Raw genomic sequence first — 26,751 nt, forward strand, 5'->3', positions numbered from 1 at the left:
GTCCAAGGATAAGAGCTATGCATGAGGGAGATCATCCTTAATTTTGAAATGAATTTTTAAATTTTATAACAGCAATTAAATATACATCCGTATTTTCAAGCTAGTAACGAAGTACTTAGCTACTGGGCTGTAGAGACCCTCGGGGACTAACAGTCCACCGGCAGAGGCCTCGACCCAGGGGTCATAATGTAAAACTTATACGGTACCAATTTTGATGCATAAATAATTTCTTAAACACTTTCTCTCAACCGACCACTCCCCACATTATCGTATTCTTCTGATGAACACACTTTTTTTTTTTACATAGCTATCAAGTTTCTGTCTCTGGAAAGAACTTGCGATATTCAAATCCATATCGACAAACCGTTAAAAGTGTCAGAATATAATTTTATTTCGAAGTACGTATAAAGTACATGCAGGAGTTAAAACGGTTATATACTTTATTCAAGTCGGGGGGGGGGGGGGGTTGGGGTTAGATTCAAAATTTTGGTTCATTCCCTTCTGTTTCCCTATATATGCATAATTTTAGCTTTTGTCAAAGTTTCATGTCTCATTTTATATCGTATCAGGATAATACGCCAGTTTCGAGATACGAACTCTTCTGTATAGGAGGTGCATTTAGTGGAACTTTGAATGCCTAGGTGGGACAGAGTGGATATACAGCCAACGAGGAAGACGATGAAATGTATTAAAAGCGGCTTCTCTTTAGATATGTAAATGTGGGAAATACTAAATACTATGGAAAGAAATGTTTTACCAAAGTGGAAATATACAAACAATGTCATATTTGTAAGAAATATCTTGGATATGGTACTTATGACCAGCGAGATAACGTGATAGGATAAGAATTCTATGTATTTAATTATTCCCTCAATGCTTATCACTTACTTGTTTGTGTATTAGTCGAATTCGGGTTATCAAACAGCGTATGAGAAACTTACTGAGTACACTCACTTACATTGAGATGAATATCTGTCCCACTCCCGCGCGTAAACAAATTCTTTCGCGCCTTACTATGTACGAGAGTTCTCCAAAGGGAAATAACTCGGACGTATCTCGAAACCGGCGTATTAAAGAAATCCTTCAAATGATAAAGACATTTTTAAAATCACTATGGCAATTTTGGTCCCACCCTGATAGCCCTACTCTAGGATCATGAAATTTACAATTTTATCAAAGGGTTTCCTGCCTCATTGAGTTTCAATTTCATATCATTAAAGAAGACGTTATTTTTGCATCGCAAGATACTTTAGCTATTTCCAACCAATGAAAATTGTCCTTACTATAACAGAACGCTGTTGTGTCATATTACCCACAATGCAATTATTGCACATATATCAAATGATTATCGAACATACATCACAAGATCATAGAATATTCATCACAAGATATAGAATATACATCACAAGATTATCGAATATACACCAAAAGATATTGAACATACATCATAAGATATAGAACATACATCACGAGATTATCGAACATACATCACAAGATATTCAACATGCATCACAAGATTATCGTCTATACATCACAAGATATTGAACATACATCATAAGATTATCGAATATAGCAACGTTTTACACGCCATAAGATACTGGTATCTCATATGTGTGTTTGTATATTTGCTCTACAGTTTCTTTAATATTCGACAAATGTCATTTACTGTTCTCACTCCAACATCAACTTGCAGTGGGCCACTAAACATTACTAAATCATTGTGAAATCCGTCGGGAAAATGTGACAACTGAACTTTTTTCTTTAAATGTCTCAGACGCTCCGCAAACATTATGGCATCATCACGGATGATGTCATATCCTGCTGCCATGACGTAAGTAAACGGGAAATGAGAAAGATCTTCGTCTGAGGCCATTAGGGGAAAGATGTTTGGATTAGTTAGCTTATCTTTTATTTCATTGAATAATGTCTTATTGTCTGAATCATTAATGTCCGTTTTCTTTTTTCTAAGTTCTTCAGATCGAATGTATTCACTAGGAAGATACTTCTTTTGATCAAACAAAAATTGATACTTTCCTCGCCTAAAGTCAACAGACGTATGTTGGTTGTTTTTGAATGCACTGTAGAGTGATAAATCTAAGTTAAGGTAATGCAAGAAATATAAGGCTTGATAGGGATTGTTAACGCTGTTTCGCAGATAATTTACGTTTTCTGTAAAACTTGTCGTTTTCAGATTCACCGCCTGTAACACAGGCACCAACAGAAGCAGTATTGCTATTTTCCCACGCATTTCTTTGCGAAGTTGTGCTGCCGCTGCCAAGTTCCCACCAGAACTGTCTCCACCTACAGCGATACGTCCCGGGTTGATTCCGACGTCTTCAGCATTGTTAAATACGTATGAAATTACGTTGGTTACGTCATTCAAACCAGCGGGATAGGGATTTTGGGGACTCAGTCGGTATCTAGAACAAGAGAAGACAGGTGTACTAGGATTTACTGAATGTGAGGATAACGTGTTCATTGTCATGTTAGATATTCTCCAAGTATTCAGTAATCTTACTCAACAGATATGACAACAACATCAGCGTCCTTGGAAAGCTTTTGACTGAGAAGGTCGTAGTTGTCTAAAGCAGAAGACGACGAAGATTGTGTAAATCAAAGTGTTAATTTAATTAACAAAATCACTAACATGTAAATTACAAGAGAGGAACTACTGACCAACCGATAGAAAGGTCCAGCCTCCGCCATGGATGTATATGAGTACTGGTCTGTTGGATTTCTGTACCGATGACAAAGGTTCGTACATCCGTACAGGCACTCCACTCATTACTCTGTTGGTTATCTGTCAGAAAATGGAACTAAAGCCCTGTATAGGAGTACGTGTACATTGGACATTTCAGAGTCAAAACATTGGGTCAAACACCAAAGTATAACAAGGTCTTGCCACAAAAATTCTATCTACAAACCATGAAAGTCTTCCTGAAATAGTTCAGAAGATATTAAAAAGGTCAGGTTTTTAAAGTAGGTCAAAAGATCAAAAACCATTGTGTCACAAGGTATTGAAATAAAGAATTTATATACAAAATATGAAATCCCTACCTAAAATAATTTCGGATATCTAATAGAATTTTTACTTAAAAGTAGACCAGACTCCAAGTCCAAAGTCATAAGGCCAAAGGACATGATATGAAAATCAGTAAAGAAGGTCTTGCCTTAAAAAATTGTAATAGAGTGATCTTGAGGTTAATGAATGAATTTTGTTATAGATATATGCTTAAATAGAACAAGACGTGTTTGTGAAACACAAATGCCCCTCATAATGGCCAATTCCAAAGATGACCAAGGTCACAAGGACAAATACCTTGGTACCAGTAAAAAGATATTGTCACAAGAAATGCTCATATGCAATATGAAAGTTCTAATATTTACCATTTAGAAGTTATGACCAATGTCAATTTTTTAAAAATTAGGTCAAATGCCAAGGTCAAAAGGTTTAGTACTCACGGAAATGTCTTGTCACACGGAATACTCATGTGAAATATCAAAGCTCTAGCACTTACTGTTCAAAAGTTATTAGCAAAATTAAAGTTTCAGACAGAATGACAGACAGGACAAAAACAATACACCCCCCCCCCCGATCTTCGATCTCGGGAGGGATAAAAACCTATATCCACTCCTTCATTCCTCTAGCCCTTACATGTACATATATAGGTAAACACATTTAATAGTCATTAACTTAAGGCATATGTGAAAGGTCTTGTAGTGTTCTTGACCTTCAATGGTTGTGTTTTGTGAAGTTGCTTTTTGGTTGGGTTTTATTGTTTTGGTCATTGGGTTTTACCGCCAAAATTGAGCACATTTTGTCTGGTTTGGAGAGAGAAAAAACTTAATATTGACTTGATATTGAACACTTTGACTAAGACTTTCAACAAAGACTTTTCCTTCTTATCTGGTAAGATATAGAAAGAAAGATAGTTTTGTTTAAAGCTCATCAATATCATATATTTCGAGTAAACTGGTGAATCTATCAAGTTACTTATTTTATAATCAAGATATTTGATTAATTTGTTCCGAGTGAGCAATTGAGTTTAACTTTAGTAAATAGTATTTTAGACTATTGTATATAAATTACAGAGTCCATGTACATATCCACATAGATATACAATGTACATGTATGTGGAAGACTCTTCCCATAGAATGGTAAATATATGATTTCAGTTTTAATGATAATGTATTTTTTAAGACTATTTATGGGAGAAAATCTGTTCATACCAGTATATTCATATTACAAATCGCATTTTCCTCTATGAACAAACCAGCACACGACACATATTGACTATAAACGGATTATGGACTACTAGTTTAAAGCACGCAACTGAGAGGGCATAATGATTTGAAAAAATACAACATGTGTTACAAAGATCTCGCAAGTCACACCTTTGGATTAAGATTGCGAACTTACGTGGATTATCATCCCAATCTTGCGATCTCCAAAATACATTGCACCGTGTTGATGTACGTCACAATGCGATTGTGACAGAGGCTAGGAGTTCGTTTTATGCTTGCAACAAAATAGAAGCAATGTAAACAAAAGTTGTTTTAGTAAATGAATATAAATATAAGAAATGAACAGCACTTTTAAGTTAGCGCGATTCACAGAATTTGCCTCAAATCTAAATCCGTTCATACTGACTATGAACAGCTCAAAGATTTCTTAAATATGTAACTTTAAGAGTTGTCTCCCTTCATTGTGATTTTGAGATAAGTAATACATTATCTTGATGTAAATTTACATTCATAAACCATATGAGTAATATTGTCAATTATTAATCAATGCATTCTGTGATTTCATATTAATGTTATTTTACATGTATTGCAGGGCTGTAAATATGTATTTAATGTGAGATATCCTTCACTGTGCTTTGAATTCCCTGAACCCATACAGGAGTTGTTCATTATCAACTTACAAACCTGTTTATAATAAAAGATGTGAATGATCTACCTTAAATAGTTCAGAACATATTGAATAGGTTAAAATCATATTAAAAGTAGGTCAAACTTCCAGGTGAAGGTCACAAGATCACACACCATTGGATCACTTGAAAGGTCTTGCCGTAGGGAATGTATCAACAAAATATGAAAGCTCTAGCTTAAAGCTGTATGGTCCGAATTACAATATATTTTTTCCATCTCGTAAAAACGCTATTAAATTATCGCAAGTATGTAGTTATGAGACTGTACGACCTATCATATATTATTTCACCTGTTTTAACCCAAATAATTTGATTTTAAGGTAGGTCCCTAGTCCTGGACCTACTTGTGATTTCTCAAAAAATTGAGTTTAAATACTTAGATTGATCATTTGAGGGTATGATAAAAACAAAAAAATGGGGGGTTGTCAGTATAATGAGTAAGTTAGGGTATTTTTATTACGTGTACCCCCATTTGTCAAACGGCAATATCAGAATTCATTGAAGAAGTCCTAGAATATGTCCATAACATTTTGTTTGAGGTATGATGCTGCAATTTTTTTTCCTCCAATATTAAATAAATATGTCTAACTAAATAATTAAAAGTGAAATTTTACAGTTTCATGTTTTTTTTAAATAATGGTGGTACAAAATTGAACCCAATACAGGCCCTCGGCAGTCAAAAATACGGCACTGCAACACCACTAATATGGATATTTTAAAAATTTTACTTGTGATTTTTCATTCAAACTCATATATTATGTTCATATATGAATGCTTGTTAAAATACATTTTAAAAATCTGCCCTTTCTCAGCATAATATTTTCACAGCATCTCAATTTATATTTACATTTTTTGGCCAAAATAGCCATTTTGAAGATGATTTTCACATAATAGAAGATAACAAATATATAACATGTGCAGAATTGTTTTATTTATTTGCACAAGTGCATTATTGCATATCATGATTTTTTTTTAATTTACAAATAATTTTAACATGTAATACCCCTGTATATCAATTAAACAAATATGTACCTCTGGTTTTATGTGTGAATTAGATGACAAAAAATGGAAAGAAGATTGGAGCCATTGTCTACTCAAATATAAGTGATTGAGTGTTATTGTATTCATTTTACTAAATGAAAAAACATCCAGGTAAATGTAAAAATACGTTTGATAATAATAGTACGTGAACCAATACCGGAGTTCGATCCGGACATGACGTCACGCTACTAGACCCCTACTTTAAATCGATGTTTACAAATAACAGCGCCACTCTGCCATTTCAAGTGACAGTCACGTGACCAGTTCAAACTTTCAGATCATCGGTGGTCTTATTTGTGTAAAGTTGTGTATTTTGTTATAACAGTACCGTACCATAAGTTTAATAGAAATAAAAATATCAAATGCCTCTTAGTAATTCGTTGTTTTACGCTCTTTCAGCCTTAAAACTAGACATTTGCGTATGAGTTAATACATCATGTTGGGGTTCCCCTGACGCGCGTGGGTCTATTTATAGACGTCTATTATGGGATGATTTATATATGTAGCCACTATATTTACTTTCTAAATAATATTCGCACTGTTTTCTTTTACATGCAGATGTTTTCAAGCATGTAATTAAGGGAAAGTTAATAACTTTATAAAATAATTAATCTGCTTTAAAGTAATTATGTACAAAAATAATACATGAACATCGGGTCATACAGTTTTAAATACTTCAAGAAATATTTTTAAAGATTTTTCCTATATATATATTAGCATATAAAACTTTGACCCCTATCGTGGCACCATCCTATCCCCGGGGACCATGATTTCAAAAACTTTAATCTATTCTATGTTAGGAAGTTGTGATGTATATTTCCACTTCTCTGACCCTGTGCTTCTGGAGAAGAAGATCGTTAAAAAAAAATTCAAATATATATCTGAATATAAACCGTTGATCCCCTATTGTGGCCCCGCCCTACCACGGGGACCATGATTTTAACAAACTTGAATATGCTCCATGTCAAGCCATTTCCATCTAAGTTTCTACTTATGTGCCCCAGTGGTTCTTGAGAAGACTTTTAAAGATTTTCACAATATAATATTCTCTTGTAAAACTTGATATCCATTGTGGTCCCATCCTACCCATGGGGACCATGATTTTATCAACCTTAAATCTGCACCATGTCAGGAAGTTTTCATATAGATTTCAACTTTTCTGACCCAGTGGTTCTTTAGAAAGGGATATTTGTATTGTCCCACCCTGCGTCTAAATGTGTTGTAAAACACATGTACCGGAATATCTTTCCTCTTTACTGCACGTGGTTCTCTCCAAGCAAGAAGGTGCACCATAAGACCACTCCTTCTGTATTGAGCAGAGTTATATACAAGTAGCTCATGCAATAACCTTCAGAACTAGATTTACGAGCAAATATATATCATTAGATCTATGATAAAGAACATATCCTATAAAGATAATCAGTTTTTGTCTTTCAGAAATGAATGTTGATGTACCTTGAGATCTTTATCCTGTGGATTCCACAGTTTGCCTGTGGTGCAGACTCTGTACACGTGGTTGCCCAAGTTTTTAACGAATGGCGAAAATGGTTGTGTTACACCAAGTGTCAAAAGAACATCTATCTAACGAAATAAAGAGCAAATATGAATACATTTAGATGGGTCTGTTCCATTTCCGTCTTCTGCAATTAGCTCGAAGAAAAAATATTCAAATCATTCTAGGTTGTATCACTATATCAACATGTGACACATATTTTAAATACAGGCACATGTATACTAAACAAGAGGCCCAAGGGTCACATCGCTCACCTGAGTCACCTTGACTCATATCTAAGGATTTTTTGCGGGGCGAACGCTCTAACCTCGCGTCGGTAATTATGTTAGGAGATTAAGAGGCCTCCTAACGGGAACAAAGAGTTGACCTCTATTCTATCAGGATAATGAAGAATTAATAAAGTTTAAAGAGACACTACAGCTCATTTTCCACATTTTAATCAAGTGTTTTTAAAACCATGTATTGATAAAATGATAAATTTCATATCGATACTGACAATTTTGAACAATTGGGATGCATCAATTTACTCTCAACTGCGCTTTGAAGATCGTTCGGAATTCAAAGGTTTCTTCATGCTGACTCGGACTTTTGAATGCTTATTTACATCACGTGGTTTTGAATGACAGCAAAGGTGTTCTGTAGGAAATTATTTAAATTCCCCTTCAAAGGGGTCCACATTCACCTTTCAAGTATAAGATTATTCCCTGCTCCTTATAATAAGTAATTATAAATCATTATTTCAACAGAAACCTTCCTTGTTCCCACTGACCGATGTTTTTACAACTAACACGTGTCGTGTTCAGATAAAAATAGCACTTACTTTTAAACGTGGTGTCTTCGCAGCTAGTCTCAATGGCAGATTTAGGGGGCCAGGATCCCCCTCCCTTTTTACCCCACAGATTGTGAATGAAAATCCAAATTTTGCACCAGAATGGCCGATTACTTTGGCTAATCTTTGACTTTCACACCCCTCTTCGGAAATCCTAGATCCGCCACTGAGTTACATGTGTTTCTCCGAGCTCTTTGTTTTCCAACGGTCAAACTGATACCAAGGTAAATTTTATTTCACGTATGAGTTTTATCTCATTCTAACTTTACCTCTTTTCTCACAGAATCTATCAAAATTCTAGATCTATCAACTACACTTTCTCTCTCTGGACGACATGCTGCACTGTTTACTGTCTATGCGCATGCGTCTGAAGACTGAAAGGAGGAGACTCGATATTTTGTGTATAGGCCATCAAAATGTATTAATTTTTACGTTAAAACGATAATTTTTAACTTTAGATAAGTGTTATTTTCGCAAAGTTCATACTTTCAACAATGCAACGAAAATTGAGAAAGCGCTGGGAAAATTGTCATTTCATGATTTTTGCGCAAAATGAGCTGTAGTGTCTCTTTAAAATAATAAAATTGCCGTTTATAAAGGAAATTTTAAAAAAAATACATAAAAAACAGGACCAGGATTAGGTGATTCCTTCTCTTCCACGACACCTTCCAGAACAACAGGACACACCAGAAAACCTTCGAGACCCTGCAGCATCAGAGACCTTCTTCTGTGACAGGATATTCTACACCTGTCCGAGCCTCTTCCACCAGATTTACACCACACACATTCTGACTGATGACGTCAGTGATGACTCCCCTTATTTATGCCCTATTACCATAAAAATGTCAAACCATTCACAAAAGATTCTCCGCCCTCCTTCGTGACCGCATCAGTGACCTTGGATTAAGATTTTACTGCTGTTCACAGCGAAGTGTTTCTAGGCATCATCGTGGAATGTTTCTCCCATTACCCACGGGCTATTTACCGAAAAGCACAACATGCAGGTTTACAGATCCCATACAGAGATAGGGGCGGATCCAGGAATTGCGGTTACGGGGGGGCCGCCACTTTATGACGCAGTGGGTTCAGGGCGAAGCCCTGGTGGGGGTCCAGGGGGCGAAGGTGAAATTAATGAAATGGCCCAAATTTTAAGGGTGTTTTTTTTTTTTTTTTTTGGAAAAAAATAAGTTCTCCCAGTAAAGTAATTCAAAAAATCAAAATATTTTGTCATTTATTTCTCCGGGAGTGGAAGAAATTATTGCTTTTTTATCGTTTAGTACATTTTCCGAAACAAGAGGTACTGTGAGCAATGCTCACTAAGAATACCCCCCGCTTACCCCAATCTCCCAAAGGGTGTTGGTAATAGGTATAAACTACCTCTTTTCTGAGTGTAAAAAACAAATGGCATGACAAACCGAACCATATTGCTACTTCGATGTCCAGTGCGCGTGACCTTTGACCTTTTGACCCCAAAATCGATAGGGAACATCTTCATCCCATGGGTAGTCCATATGTAAGATATGGTGACTGTAGGTGGAAAGGATAACGCTTTAGAGCCCGGAAACCATATTGCTACTTCGATGTCCAGTGCGCGTGACCTTTGACCTTTTGACCCCAAAATCAATAGGGAACATCTTCATCCCATGGGTAGTCCATATGTATGATATGGTGACTGTAGGTGGAAAGGATAACGCTTTAGAGCCCGGAAACCATATTGCTACTTCGATGTCCAGTGCGCTTGACCTTTGACCTTTTGACCCCAAAATCGATAGGGAACATCTTCATCCCATGGGTAGTCCATATATATGATATGGTGACGGTAGGTGGAAAGGATAATGCTTTAGAGTCCGGAAACCATTGCGTCTACAGACGGACGGACGGACAGACAGACGGACAACCTGATTCCAGTATACCCCCCCCCCCCGCACAACTTGTTGCGGGGGGTATAACAAGATACATGTACTGCGATTTACCTTAAATTTGAAAATTTTAGGGGGGGGGGGCGGCTGCGCCCCCTCTAAATCCGCCACTGAGAGAAAACGACAATGTGAAGACATTGGTTGACTGGCAACAGCTTTCCCCTTTGTTTCATTAGATAGCAGTGATGTAGCCGACCTTATCGTAATGACAAGACCTTTACAACATTGGGTACATGGTGACAGACTGCTGTGGAAACACTTAAGACACCGAAGGCTCTTATACTAACTGGAAGGATGGCACGAGAAGATGATAAGAATGGCCCAACACACACACACAACCCAACATTTTCACCGTTGTACAAATATTAAAAAACAAACAGAACGCCATAGAAAATAAGAGGTTACAGAGGGACACTGGTGAAACTGTGACCCTCGACGAGTCTACTAAATGATAGGTCCGGTCGGGTAAATGTCGATTTACTAGTCTGACTGGTCGTTTTAAAAAAAATAAACACGAAACTTTACTTTAAACCGTAAGATAAAGAGTTTGCAAGTAATCTTGAACCGTGTGATGGAATAATCTCTATTTTTAGTTCTAATAAATAAGTCGCGGTCGGTAGTGATGTTTTACGACATCTACGCGATGTTAATCTTAAACAGTTTATTTGAATTGACTATAATAAAGTGTTTATTAAGTTAATTTACGTCGTAAACAGCTATTTATCGGTTTTGACATATGTGCGGGAATGTCTTTATATTTAAATACGACTTCTCGTCCTAAAGGAAAGACGTCCCAGTATAAAAAAAAAAAAGGTTAGGAAGAAACAAAGCAAGGCCTATGAAATGTAGATTAAATAAAAAGCCAGTTGAAGTCATTTTATACTAAATAGACTAAAGAATATCCGTGCCGGGTAGAATTCAAAGAAACAGAAATCGTGTTTGAAAATCAAATTGAATGACGAGATTTAAGATATTTTTGAGACAATTAAATACGTTTTGGTTCGAACTTAACGTTTGTCATTTAAATGAAGTATTTAAATATGGAGAAACTATAAGTTTTTCTTCTGGAAAGTTGGTCAGGGCTAGTGGATATAAAGTCAGGTCTAGTAAAAATCATTTGAAGTAGCCCGACTGGTCTAGTGCTAAAAAAAAAAGTAAATGTCAAACCCTGGCCGAACTTCTACACCTTGGACAGTGATGTTATGTGACTTAGGTAAACATGAAAACGGTGACAGTGGGATTCAGCGCCAGAAATGAAGTTTGTTGTGTAACTATAAAATTATATGTTAATGAATCAGTGACAGTGGTTAATTGTGAACAAGTGCTAAAAATAAAAAATTCTTAAACAATTCTTTTATTGTGAAAGTTTCATATCTAAAACTTGAATCCCCTATTGTGGTCCCATCCTACCCCCGGGGGCCATAGTCTGAACAAACTTGAATCTACTTTATACCAGGAAGGTTTCAAGTAAATCCCCACTCTTATGGGCTAGTGATTCTTGAGAAGAAGACTTTAAAGATTTTCCCTATACATTCGCATGTAAAACTTTGATCCCCTATTGTGGCCCCACACAATACCTGGGGTTATGTTTTTCACAATTTTGAATTTCCACTATGTCAAGAATCTTTCAAGTAAATTTCAGCTTTTCTGACCCAGTGGTTCTTGAAAAGTAGATTCTTACATGACCCCACCCTATTTTTGCATTTTTGAGATTATCTTCCCTTTGAAGGGGGAATGGCCCTTCATTTGAACAAACTTGAATCTAATCCATCCAAGGATGGTGTGTACTATAGTTGAAATTGACCCAATAATTCTGGTGAAAATGATTTTCCTATATATCAGCATGTAAATTTTGACCCCTACTGTAGTCCCACCCTACCTCCGGGGACCATGGTCGGGGAAAAATGTAAATCTACTTTATACCAGCAAAGTTTCTTATGGCTCATTGGTTCTTGAGAAGAAGACTTTTAATGATTTCCCCTATATATTCGCATGTAAAAACTTTGATCCCCTATTGTGGCCTAACCTTACCCCAGGGGGTCATGATTTAAACAACCTTGAATCTTCACGAAGTTTTCATGTAAATTTCAGCCTTTTCTGGCTCAGTAGTTCTTGAGAAGATTTTTAAATGACCCCATCCTATTTTTGCATTTTTTGTGAATATCTTCCCTTTAAAGGGACACGGTCCTTCATTTGAACAAACGTGAATCCCCTCCACCCAAGGATGGTTTGTACCAAGTTTGGTTGAAATTGGCCCAGTTGTTCTGAAGAGGAAGTGGAAAGTGTGAAAAGTTTATAGACAGACGGACAGACGACGGACTACGCTTCAAGTTTTATTTTTTCTCATTCGCTGTTAACACAACATGGAGAACATATTAAACAAGCATTCAAAAACAATATTCACGTATGCACAAGTAATTCATATAAATATATATCACAATCTTGATAATAAATAAGTACCATAATAGACTATATATATATATATATATATATATATATATATATATATATATATACATACATATATATATATATATATATATATATATATATATATATATATATATATATATATATATATTTAACCCGTAGGGTTTACTCTCTCGGTAATTAATTGTATGTATTTACACAATTTTAAAAGTAATTTTTGATGTGATCAGAAAAGCTTAGTTGAGCTTTTAGTTCAGGTGAGCTAAAAGATGAGAATCACGGGTCGTTTAAATGACCTTTAATTCGACGGTCCCGTGTCACGGCAGGCGTTGGCACGTTAAATGGACTTTATTTCCAGTTGCATGACGATGCGAGAATTAAGACATTGACAGGGTTGTTGTTAGACGATAGGGGTCAAATTATTATATCAAATAAAACTTTTCGCCGAAAATTGCAAGCATTTTAGTTTTAAAAAAGATGGCGGCGTGATATACCTTGTGAAACGTTTGTTTGCGAAAAGACAATCTTTTGTATATACATTTAAAACGTCCACATGGGCAATGCCCGTTTTTGGGACCGAACTCTGTGGTACCATAAATATAAATCTATATTGATGGTATCTCAGAGTTTGGGTTCAAAATGGACTTAATGATCCCCTGTAAAAACGTCAAGCACCCGTGGTTGCGGGCACTGTATACGGAACGATCGGGAAGCGACCACTAAGCGAGAATGTTTTCAGGATTGTAATTGAAGTTTGTGGTCTCTCTTCTCAGCCAAGTCTTGCAAGCCATGACTGGGGTTTCCGCTCCTTTGTTTAACTAAAGTTCTTGGCCAGATTATGAAATTTCACTTTCACAAGTTATATCTAGAATAATTTTTAGAATCGTTTTTAAAACCATTACTTAAATTAACTCCCATCTCGGTATAAAAAAAAAACAAAAAACCAACTCCCATCTCGGCATGACCCTGTTCAATGCTTAGTAGACAATATTGATGGTATTGATAATTTACTCCCACAGGGAAAGAAGAAGTTAAAAACATCGGTCCTTCTAAACAGAGTACGTTAGAGTACGTTCGCTGGTAAAATTTCATAATTTAATGCAATTTAACTACTGTTCGTAGAAGTTGTTACTTTTGTTTAACCTAATGAATATATACTAGCGGAAAAAAGAAACTGTGCATTATTTGATATACGAAAAAATAATAATTAATAACGATGAACAAATTTTATTTTTTGTAATACTGTTAACAAATGTATCGTTACAACATTTCATAATCCATTAATTTTAACGTCGAATAACGTCAATTCACCACACTCGAAAGACATGCACTGGTATTCGAACTTGAATTAACAAAGTTAATAACGCGTGTGACCACCATTTGTATTCACGCATGCTTGACAACGGCGACTCATTGATGCCACTAACAGCTGACTAAAGTGTTCAGAAATGCTTGAGGGATGTTGTTCCAAATGTTGGTTAAAGCCTGGCCTAAATCAGCCAATGTCACTGGCTGATTTGGTAAACGGCGTAGACGTAGTCCCCAATTCATCCCAGACGTACTCGATTGGCGATAAATCGGGGAAAACAGCTGGACAAGGCAAGACATCGACATTCTGTTGAACAAAAAAGTCCCTGACCACACTTGCAACATGTGGCCTTGCGTTGTCTTGCTGCAGAGTGATGTGATTTTGCTGTCTCTGTATGAAGGGTATCACATGGCGCTGAATAATTTCGTCTCTATAGCGTACGCCGGTGAGATTTCCATTGACAATTTGTAGAGGGGCCCTTCCACGTGCTGATATTCCACCCCACACCATAACGCTACCTCCACCGAATTGTCGACGTTGCACAACAAAAACGTCCTGGTACCGCTCCCCAACGCGACGATACACTCTACAACGGCCGTCACTGCTATCCAAATGAAATCTGGATTCATCAGTGAATGGAATATTGGCCCAGTCCTGTTTTCTGAATCGCAGATGTCGTCTGCACCACGCTAGTCTAGCGATACGGTGACGTTGAAGTAGTATTGGGTGCACCGCTGGACGCCTTGGTCTGATGTGCTCGCGCAGACGATTACGCACAGTTCTTGGACTGATTGGTCGAAGTCCAGGAATGCGAAGAGCAGTCAAACTTGCTGTCTGGAAATGAGTTCTCAGATGCACAAGTCTAATGTGGTTGTCCTGTCGACGCGACATCACACGAAGACGCCCAGAATGTGGTCGATCCCGAGTGTTACCAGATTGTTGGAAACGTCTCCTGAATGACTGGATGGTGTTTCGATGAACTCCAAAGTGTCTTGCTACGATATTTTGTGCCATTCCAGCTTGAAGCATCCCAACAGCACGATTATGTTGGTTTTCGCTGAGTCGTGGTATGACAGAAGGGTACATTTTGTCAAAACTAAAGTGCTTTCCTTAACGAATAGTGTCCAAACAAACCTTTTACACTTCTTACTCCAAACAGTATTGACCAGTAAAACTCGTACGTACGAACACTTCAATAAACAACATGTGTTCACTAACCAAGAAAAAGTCTGTGCATCTGAGTCGAGTACTATCCGATATTGTTAAAAAACATCACCTTTATCGATTGTTTAGATTTTATAAATATAAACAATAAATATAGAAAAATTATACTAAATTTTATTATATACAGCTTCTTCTTTTTTCCCCCGCTAGTATATATCTGGAATATGTTGTGTTTGTTTTCATTATTTTAGGAATTATTTTGAATTACAGTCTACCGTTTGATCCCGATCAACCTTAACTACATATTTACAATAAATATTAGAGCATTACAATTAAATTTTCAAGATTACGCCTTTATTTTATTTTCTATGTATCAAATCTTTTTATTGTCAACTGAACAGTGAATTCCTTGAAAATATATTAATCATTGGTGTTTTTAATTAAATAAAAATGAAATAATTACATCTAAGAAAATGACTAGGGTAATTGAGTTCTTTGATGATTACCGCTGTCGTTTTCAATCACCACCGGAATTATTTGATTGATTTTAATCAATTATTGACCAGTAGACAAGAAAAGAAAAGAAAAGAAATTGATGAATTAAAACAGGGGTGCGTGTGTTAAAAACCGACATCCCCCCCCCCCCAAAAAAAACAACAAAAAGGAAAAGAAAACATGAAAATCAAAGATTATGAATTCAGAGTAACTGTCGATCATATATGAAATTAATTATTGATGTATTATGTCACTTCGCTCAATGCTTTCTCCAAACAAAATACTAATAATCGGGATCGGGATGCCGTAAATCTTGAATAAAATTAATGTTGTGTCGCTAAAAACAAATACTTTTGAGAAAAAAAATTGCAATATTATTTTATAAGCATGTCTAAGTGGTATACATACAAATAAACAATTGAATTGCATCAAATTATGAAACTTTATCAACGTACTCCAAAGTACTCTAACGTACTCTGTTTTGTAGTACCCAAAATATTATCCAAGAAAATCTTGTACTTGCGTTATCTTGAACATTTAGACACCTTTTAGATATTATACCCACAGGTAATATGTTTTACGGCGTGACCGTTTTTGAGGGCGAAGCAAAAAAGTTTTGGCATTAGTATCTATATCCAAAACAGGACAAAAATAACCCGAAGTTAGCACGAGGACAGAGCTGTATCAAAGCATCCTAATTTTGGACATTTGATCCGCCTATATATTGAACGCGGGAAATATAACGCAATCGATGTAAACAGTACTTTGTGACGTCATATTCAGCGTCGTTATTTAGCAAATTTACAAACATAGCGTTTGAACCACAACAAAAAACATGGCGGTAATCGTGGAGTGATTATATATGGTTAAGAAAATAAGATTTACAGGTTTTTACGGATTTTATGTAACATCTCAGAACGACGTGAACTAGGGTAGACGAGATTCAAAATGGAGGAATACATGTCCACGCGCTAATATTCGAATCGACGCCATTGGTACCAAACTTTTCAAGTTCCATAGGTATGGTTTAATTTTTCATTATTTTCCTATATTTTCCTTTTACACATGTATATACGTGTTACCTATAGGGAGAGCTCCGCTCTCACGGCCCTTCGGGCCGTGAGAGGGCTTCGCCCTCTATCATACCCAATAGAGTGTATCAAGACACCAATCCACAGGTACGGGAGTGACAAGTTTAAACGTTTCCACAAGGTCGGTATACATAATCAACACAAATAAACAATGCACATACTACATGACCGAGGCCTTTCAAACATCCCTCCATAATTCTGAGGCTGAACTTCTCCTTGATAGGTTCTGGTACATTGACATCCAAATAGAAAGACAATATTCCAGAAAATATGATTATGATTGCTGCAGAAATATACACTGACTTCATTTTGTTGCGTTCAAGAAATTGACCTATCGATAAGAGGTGTAGCTTTATCTCGTCCTTTTATTTGTTGAACTCCGTGTAGAATACACAAAATGACCAATGGAAGGGGGTTGTTGCGACCCAAGTTTGTACCTTTTTAGCCTCTAAAAGGAGTCGAATGCCGCAAAATTGCTAAAACATGACAAATTTTGTTATATGATATTCAACTAAAGATGAGGGGTTACAAAACCCTCAAACCGTGCCTTTTAGATCCGCTATTGTCGCAACAGCGTTTACACGATACTTGTAAAAAAAAAAAAAAAAAAAACCTTTCACAATTTCAGTACACACTGTCATACCCAGTTGCTAATTATTAAAGATTTACTTCAGTCTTAGATACATTCAACATTTGTTAATGTAAATCATGACATTTACAGAATCATTTGTTGATGTAAATCATGACATTTACAGAATCATTTGTTGATGTAAATCATGACATTTACAGAATCATGACATTTACAGAATCATTTTGTTCACTGTATTGTTTATCCGTGTGTCAAGTGGTGTGTAATAGATCGTTCATTTCATTCAATGTTTTCCAATATTTCATCTTCACTTCAAAATTCTCCATATGAGTGAAACATTCTCGAGTGGGACGTTAAACAATACACAAGTTTCTCAAGAAGTTAATTACATGTAATTACGATTGACACCAGTGACCTAGTTTTTTTCAAATTTGCGACTTACCCAGAACCACTGGGCCAATTTCAATCAAACTTGACAGAAAGCAACGCCCTTCCTCAAGGGGATACAATCATGAAAATGCGAAAATAGCTTGTGATCATTTAAAAATCTTCTCATGAACTACTGGGCCAGTAAAGTTCAAATTTACATGAAAGCTTCCTGACAGTGTGCATATTCAAGTTTATTCAAAGCATGGCCCCCCAGAGGTCGGACCCCAGGGCCATGATAGGGAATCAAATTTTACATCTGAATATATAGGGAAAATCCTATAAGAATACTATAATATATTTCATATTCTGTATGTAGATTGATTGATTAAATATTGTTTAATGTTCCTCTCGAGAATCTTTCACTCTTATGGAGACGTCACCACTGCCGTTGAAGGGTTGCAAAATTTAGACCTATGTTCGGCGCTTACGGCATGTGAGCAGGGAGGGATCTTTATCGTGCCACACCTGCTCTGACACGGAGCCTCGGTTTTTGCGGTCTCATCCTAAAGGACCGCCCCATTTAGTCGCCTCTTACGACAAGCAAGGGTACTGAGGACCTATTCAAACCTGGATCCCCACGGGATTTGTATGTAGATTTCATCTTCATATCATACCATAATATGTGAATTTGATCGTATCCAGAACAGAATATGATAGTCATATTGCTGTTGAGGCATCTCTGTGTTATGTGAATTAATTTATAATTATGTTGTGATCCTTTGGGGCTACGTGGGGCCACAATATGGGGTCAAAATTTCCATGGGAATAAAGATTGATAAACACTTTTAAAATTCACAACAGCTGAACAATGACAGGGCCAGTGCGACTCGGATGAACGGTGTTGCCCATGAACCTCTTGTTTTTAGTATAAATACACTATGAATATTATGACATTAAGCTCTGAGAGACAAGTACTTTATGGAACTCTTTTTTTTTGGGTATATCTGGGGAATTACAGGAATAAGATTGGAATTAACAACCGATTTGTGACAGTTTTGTGTGTAAATTCAGCTCGGCATTCAAACCAGCTACGGAAATTATTATTGTATACCTATCGTAAGTTAGTATTTTGTTATTGTTATATTTTTCTTTTAAAAATTGTAGATAAATTGTGTTGATTTTTTATTGAATTTGTAGTTGAATTCTGCTGAGTTAGTAAGGGATATTCTAGCCCATAACAGTACATACATTAACATTATTATAGGACAAGGTCGTCTACCTTTAGGCTTGTTCAAACAACTTTAAAATCTTTGCATCTCTCTTCAAAATGCTACTGCCCATAGAAATATTGTATATATGCTCGTAGTGTATATTTTCATATCATGATATAATTATCATTAGAAAATTATATCAAATTTACAGAGACTTACATTAGTATATTGATGTGAATGTCTATGTAATCAATGAATGTTTTTATCTCTTCTACATGTAGGTGGTGTATTTAATCCATGCCTATATGGTTACAACATGTTGTATGGTCATCCATCATGAATCAAACATTTCATTGTCATTTAAGCAATGAATTCGTGTTTTGTTGGTTTGGTTTTTTTGTTTGTTTTTTTGAAAGATGAAAAGTGAAGATAACAAACAGTGAGCAATCTCATAACTCCTATAAGGAATACAAAATAGAAAGTTGGGCAAACAAGAGGCCCATATGCCACATCACTCACCTGAGTCACCTTGGCCTACAGTATATCTGAAGACTTTCCATACATATTTACATGTAAAACCTTACTCCCTATTATGGCCTCAACCAACCCCTCGAGGCCATGATTTTTGCAAACGTGAATCTACACTATGTCAGAAAGTTTTCATGTAAATGTCAACTTCTTTAGCCCAATGGTTCTTGAGAAGAAGATTTTTAAAGATTTTCCCCATATTTATGTGCACAACTTTGACCCCCCCCCCCTTCAGGCCACATCCTACCCCCGGGGGCCATGATTTTAACAAACTTAAATCTGCACTATGTTAGGAAACTTTCATGTAGATATCTGCTTTTCTGTGTCAGTGGTCCTTGAGAAGAAGATTTTCCCTATATATTTGTATGCAAAACTGAGTGGTTCTTGAGAAGATTTTTAAAAAAATTCCTTATATATATATTTCTATGCAAAACTTTGACCCCCCCCCCCTTGTGGGTCCATCCTACCCCTGGGGTCATGAACAAACTTGAATCTGCACTATGTCTGAAAGCTTTCATGTAAATCTCAGCTTTTCTGGCTCAGTGGTTCTTGAGAAGATTTTTCCTATATATTTGTATGTAAAACTTTGATCCCCTATTGAGCCCCCATCCAATCCCCGGGGGCCATGATTTTAACAAACTTGAATCAGCACTATATCAGGAAGCTTTCATATAAATCTCAGATTTTCTGGCTCAGTGGGTTCTTGAGAAGATTTTCCCTATATATTTGTATGCAAAACTTTGATCCCCCCCCCCTTTTGTGGGTCCATCCTACCCGCGGAGGCCATGATTTGAACAAACCTGAATCTGCACAATGTCAGGAAGCTTTCATGTAAATATCAGCTTTTCTGGCTCAGTGGTTCTTGAGAAGAGTTTTAAAAAAATTCCCTATACATTTGTATGCAAAACTTTGACCCCCCACCCTTGTGGCTCGATCCTACCCCCGGGGGCCATGATTTGAACAAACCTGAATCTGCACTATGTCAGAAAGCTTTCATGTAAATATCAGCTTTTCTGGCTCAGTGGATCTTGAGAAGATTTTTTTTTTAAATTCTCTATATATTTGAATGCAAAATTTTGATCCCCCTTGTGGTTCCATCCTATACCCGGGGGTCATAATTTGAACAAACTTAAATCTGCACTATGTCAGAAAGCTTTCATGTAAATATCGGCTTTTCTGGCTCAGTGGTTCTTGAGAAGAAGATTTTTAAAGATTTTTTCTATATATTTGTATGTAAAATTTTGATCCCCTATTGTGGCTCCATCCAACCCCCGGGGGGCCATTATTTTAACAAACTTGAATTTGCATTGTTCTGCAATGTTTGCAATCTTTACCTCCCGCTTAACAAACCAAAAGAAGCATCTTATCCTTAAAACTATAGTTTTCAATTTCTATTAATTATTCGTGTTCATAATGAATGAAGAGCGAATATATAACTTTTAACGAATGATATGAATAGATATCAATAGCAACAGAGTTCGAATTGACCGGCTTCCTAACATGGCTATGTCAACTAACGAAATCATTTAAAGCTGTGAGTTTTCGGGTCGTAAGGGGCTTTAATGAATATTTGAAGGTATGTTTGGACACAAGTATAGCAGGAAAATATTTTTCGATGTAAATTTATGAGACAGCAACACAAGAATACAACGATATCATGTCTCAATTGTGTGCGCCGTAAATCGAAGGTTTTTTAAGGGGTGGATCTGTAACTCTCTGATATGTTCCAATATTTTCTCAGAGAGCAACAGTTCTGCGGCTATCTGCTCGTTGGAGCTGAGCGTCTGGTTGAACAAGACTCACAAGACACAGCAGACGTAACTTTATCCACCCGCCCTCCCCTATTTTCTATCAATTCAAAACAGGAGAAAAAGTAATATGATGACAAAATCATTATCACTTGTTCTAACTAATCTGCTGCTAGTTTATATTTTCAGAATTGATGCCAGAGTGGAGACCTTTTTTCCACCGAAACCAGATGATATGACCTTAGACACGACCCAGGCAAATAATGTGCAATTCCTGGACTCTAATCGAGCAAAAATGTACATTTAGGTCATCCATGTGCTTCACATTTAATCCCTTGTCCCTTTATCTTTCCATCAATGTCACATGCATGTTACTTAATGGGGACAGGTCTGGGGGATGTAATTCAATAAAGTGCCCGTCCAATCCGGAGTACCAGTGGGTTCTGGTACGTCTCGCCGGCGGGGGGTGTCTTGCTGAAGCAGGGTAAACAGATCGGGCGGTCCATTTCGGTCACCAGATGGCGTGGTGTATCAGTCTGGGGTGTCCTCACTTGTACTCGCACGAGGTTACCGATTTGCCCTAATACTTAAGGTCGGTATTCCGGATATTCACATGGATCTGCAACTTTTTATTCTTTGTACGTGTAACATGCGTCCAGAACTGCCAATTCACACTAAATGTGTCCATTGTGCCACTACCATAGGCGGATCCAGGAATTTATGAAAGGGGGGGGGGTCTAGTACTTGATCTTTTACATACTTTTCACAACCTCCACCCCTACCCATTTACCCCTTTGCTTGTATACATAACATCTTAGGGAGATCTTAAGCTTGAGACGGTCGTTATACATGAAAGTGCTTAGTTTATTTACTGCTTGTTTCCAAAGTTCTAGTCATTTTAATCTCCACACGCAGACCTTATTTCGGAATGAAAAAATAAAAATAAAAGAGAAAAAAGAAGCTGATTATAAAGGGACATGGACACGATTTGAGCTGAAAATTTTGAAATTTTATTTTCCCATTTTTATTGTTTACAATGCTTAACTAAAGTATTTCTAATGGTCAACCAAAATTTGAATATCAGTTGTTGAGTTATAAGTGAGATACAGCCATCGCAATTCTTTGTTATGTAAACAATTAAGGCTCGTGTCATGTTTTTGTTTACATTATTGATTAAGATTGATAGAAAATGGCGTATTTAAAACAAAATGAGATATGTCAAACACTAGAAAATATTTAATTGTATTAAGAATTCACCTTAAATTGAAAAAATCTGCTTTAAACGAAACTTTTACTGGTTTATTTAACCTATGTAAACAATAACAAGGACTTGTGACCTCTGTATCTCCCATGAACCTTGACTACTGACATTCAAATTTTTGCAGATCATTAGTAATACCTTAGTTCATCATTCTAAACATTGAAAATCAAAGAATAAAACTTAAAAATTTTCAGCTCAAATCGTGTCCATGTCCCTTTAAAGCTTACTCCCAATAGGCCGGGGGGTCTAGGGGCCGCATAAGCCCCCAGAAGCTCTGAGATAAATGGTGCAAAATCCTGCATTCTGAGCATTTTCTGGCACTTCATCTTCACTTTCAAATTGTGTACTTCTTCAACTTTCATGTTACTTATACATTTTAAAGGGACAATTGGAGCGGAATAACATCCCACAACCGTTTATTCAAAATCTGATTGCATCAATGGGAAGACAATGCCAAGTAGTTATTGATGCCAATGGTGGACATACCAGATCCTGAAGCGAAGTGACCTTGAACTTTTGAAGTGCAATAAACATTCCTTGCAAATTAACATTTGGCTATTAGTGTGATGTTGAATAAATTCATTTATATTAAACATATTATTATCCTTGATAAATCGTGATTTTATTATATCCCCCAAAATCAGTTATGCGTTTCTTTATTTGAAGAGTAGATTTTAAATTCATTATTGTCCTTTATTGAAACAGCAAAGACAATATATGGTTGGCGATGGCACCACATTTGTTCGGTGTAGGTTACCGTGGAGTGTTCAATGAAGCTACTATTGAGCTTTCAATTGTTCTGTTCTATATATTCACGTTTAATATGCAGCAGATAACAAACATGGGATATCATTAAGTTTTTAGTATGTTTTCACAGTGCGGAAATATAAGTACCACTCCAGGTAAGAATCGGGCAAAATAAAAAACAAAGTTAGTAATGTTGGGGTGTCCTGCATTTTATCACGTGCATCTGAAAATTCTTCAGAAAACAATGTACAAAATGAAATTAGTGTGTGTTATTGTGTTTAACAACGATTTAATGAAGTTTTTGTGGCTAATTAAAACTATTAATTACACGTATTTATTTTCATCGATTCAATGGATATGATCTAGTGCAGTTTCTAGATCATCTCTTTGGAACCTCCCTTTTTCCAAATCGCTGGATCCGCCTCTGTTCAGCCATGTTGAAACTCCATTGATGTATGCATAAGAAACCAAGTAATATAATAGCTGTTACCAATTATATGATGATTATTTTTCAGCGATAATATTCTATGTTCAAAGGTGTCTTAAAAACTCTCATGAAAGGTGAAGGTTATCTTATAAGTTTTACATGAGTTATGAGATTGATCACTGTTCGTTATGAACAGTGATCAATCTCATAACTCATGTAAAACTTATACGGTACCAAATTATTCAAACATTTTTTCCAAAGTGTTAGAAATACTGTCTTAAACACTTTCTCTCAACCGACCACTCGTCACATCATCGTACTCTTCTGAGGAACACATTTTCTTTTTACATATCAATAGCTATAAAGCATCTGTCTCTGGAAAGAACTTGTGACATTCAAGTCTAAGCTAGTATATATTAGACGTTAAAAGTGTCAGAATATACTTTTATTTCAAAGTATGTATAAACTACATGCAGGAGTTAAAACGGTTATATACTTTATTCAATACTGTACGAAACAATATGGAAACAATGATGAACAAGATACTATGGCGTGTAAAACGTTGTTATATTCGACAATCTTGTGATGTATGTTCAATGAAAGGTGAAGATAACGAACAGTGATCAATCTCTTAACTCCTATAAGCAATACAAAATAGATAGTTGGGCAAACACGGACCCCTGGACATACCAGAGATGGGATCAGGTCTCTAGGAGGAGTAAGCATCCCCTGTCGACCGGTCACACCCGCCTTGAGCCCTATATCCTGATCAGGTAAACGGAGCTATCCGTAATCAAAATCAGTGTGCCAAGAACGTCCAAACAATCGGTATGAAACATGTCAGACAGCATTGGACCCAATGATAGGTTGTATTGACGAACTAGATCGTTATAACGACTATATAATTTGCGAAATGCTGACTTCAATAGAGACTGTTGAAACCCATCAACTTGTATGTCAGTTGTTTGCCTCGATTTAAAAACTGACTATAAGCAGAACAAGCTCTTGCATATCGAATCAGTTGAGAGATATAAATATCATATGCAGGTGATAATGGAATATTGATACATAAATATGGGAAGTTGACGATGGAGAAGCTGAAATCATCCCGTTTGTCAAACAGTTGAGTTGTCAGTTTGCCGTTAATGTCTAGTTTCAATAAAAATATCTAAGTATGAGACAGAAGTGGACGACTGTGTGGTGTCTTTTATTTCGAGCTCACAGGGTTATATCGAATCGACATATGAATGAAATTTATCATTGTTAACAGACAAAACGTCGTCGATATATCTAAATGTCGAATTGAAGGCCACGGAAAGAGATTTCTTCTCGCGTACAAGTTTTTGAATAAATTCTGCTTCATATGATATAGAAACAGGTCAGCTAACAAAGGAGCACAATTCATGCTCATGGAAATTCCAACAGACTGTTGGAAGACCTGATCACCAAACACCACGAAGATATTCATCTTTATAATTTTTTAGAATCCACATTTGATTAACACCACTTCTGGCATATGTAGTCGCACTGTAAGTTTCTCTTTCACAGCTGTTAATATTTTCGTGAGGAGCAAAGTTCAAAATCTTGTGATGTATGTTCAATAACTTTTGATGTATGTTCAATATCTTGTGATGTATGCAAGGTGAAGATAACGAACAGTGATCAATCTCATAACTCCTATAAGCAAAACAATATAGATAGTTGGGCAAACACGGACCCCTGGACATACCAGAGATGGGATCAGGTGCCTAGGAGGAGTAAGCATCCCCTGTTGACCGTTCACACCCGCCGTGAGCCCTATATCCTGATCAGGTAAACGGAGTTATCCGCAGTCAAAATCAGTGTGCCAAGAACGACTTAACAATCGGTATGAAACACGTCAGACAGCATTTGACCCAATGCGAGGTTGTATTGACGAACTAGATCGTTATAACGACCATAGAATTTGCGAAATGCTGACTTCAATCGAGACTGTTGAAATCCCTGTACCATCAACTTGTTTGTCAGTAGCTTTCCTCGATTTAAAAACTGACTATAAGCAGAACAAGCTCTTGCATATCGAATCAGTTGAGAGATATAAACACCATATGCAGGTGATAATGGACTATTGCTACACAAATATGGGAAGTTGACGATGGAGAAGCTGCAATCATCCCGTTTGTCATACAGTTGAGTTGTCAGTTTGATAATCCTGTGATGTGTGTTCTATATCCTGTGATGTGTGTTCAATATCTTGTGATGTATGTTCTATATTTTGTGATGTAAGTTCAATATCCTGTGATGTATGTTCTATATCTTGTGATGTATATTCAATATCTTGTGATGTATGTGTTGGATAATCTTGTGATGTATGTGCAATAATTGCATTATGGGTAATATGATGCAACAGCGTACTATTAGAGTGAGGACGATTTTCATTGGTTGGAAATAACGAAAATATCCGGTGATGCAAAATATGATACTCTAGTATGTTAAAAATAACACTGTATGACTTCTTAGGACGTGTGCTAGACATGGGCACCTGAAGTATGGATACTGCTTGCCCCCTCCTTTTGTTATTTTTGCGGCGATGATTTCTCCGGAATGGGTTCATTCCCTGTCAATCTCATCCTTCTTTCGATTTATGTAATCGTTTCACGCTTTTTGTAAGCTATAGAAATTGACCTTTTACCAGTACACACATTTCAGAGAAATCATCACCGCAAAAAAAAATTACAAAAAAGGAGAGGGAGTAGTATCCATACTTCAGGTGCCTGTGGTCCTAGGGTCAGAACTCGGGGGTGGGATGTAATTTAAGAATTTGATTCATTCCTTTCTGTTTACCTATATATGCATACTTTTAGCTTTTGTCAAAGTTTCGTATGTCTCCTTTTATATAGTATCAGGATAATTAAAGAAATCCTTCAAATGATAAAGACATTTTTAAAATCACTATGATCATTTTGGTCCCACCCTGATAGCCCTACTCTAGGATTATGAAATTTACAATTTTGGCAAAGGGTTTCCTGCCTCATTCAGTTTCAATTTCATATCATTAAAGAAGACGTTATTTTTGCATCGCCGGATAGTTTCCATATTTCCAACCAATGAAAATTGTCCTTACTGTAACAGAACGATGTCGTGTCATATTACTCACAATGCAATTATTG

General features: G+C 36.4%; 1 protein-coding gene across 1 annotated transcript; it reads right to left on the bottom strand.

The window, feature by feature from the left end:
- Window positions 1-369: 369 nt before the first annotated feature.
- Window positions 370-17,377, bottom strand: LOC125674138 (neutral cholesterol ester hydrolase 1-like). Its single transcript, XM_056166066.1, has 5 exons — window positions 16,884-17,377; window positions 7,428-7,553; window positions 2,677-2,800; window positions 2,519-2,582; window positions 370-2,420 (listed from the first exon to the last, which is right to left on the bottom strand). Exons 1-5 carry the CDS (start codon window positions 17,028-17,030, stop codon window positions 1,631-1,633), a joined length of 1,251 nt encoding a protein of 416 aa, XP_056022041.1. The 5' UTR covers window positions 17,031-17,377; the 3' UTR covers window positions 370-1,630.
- Between the last annotated feature and the right edge of the window lie 9,374 nt (window positions 17,378-26,751).

Source organism: Ostrea edulis, chromosome 1, assembly GCF_947568905.1.
Source record: "Ostrea edulis chromosome 1, xbOstEdul1.1, whole genome shotgun sequence".
Taxonomy (NCBI): Eukaryota; Metazoa; Mollusca; class Bivalvia; order Ostreida; family Ostreidae; genus Ostrea; species Ostrea edulis.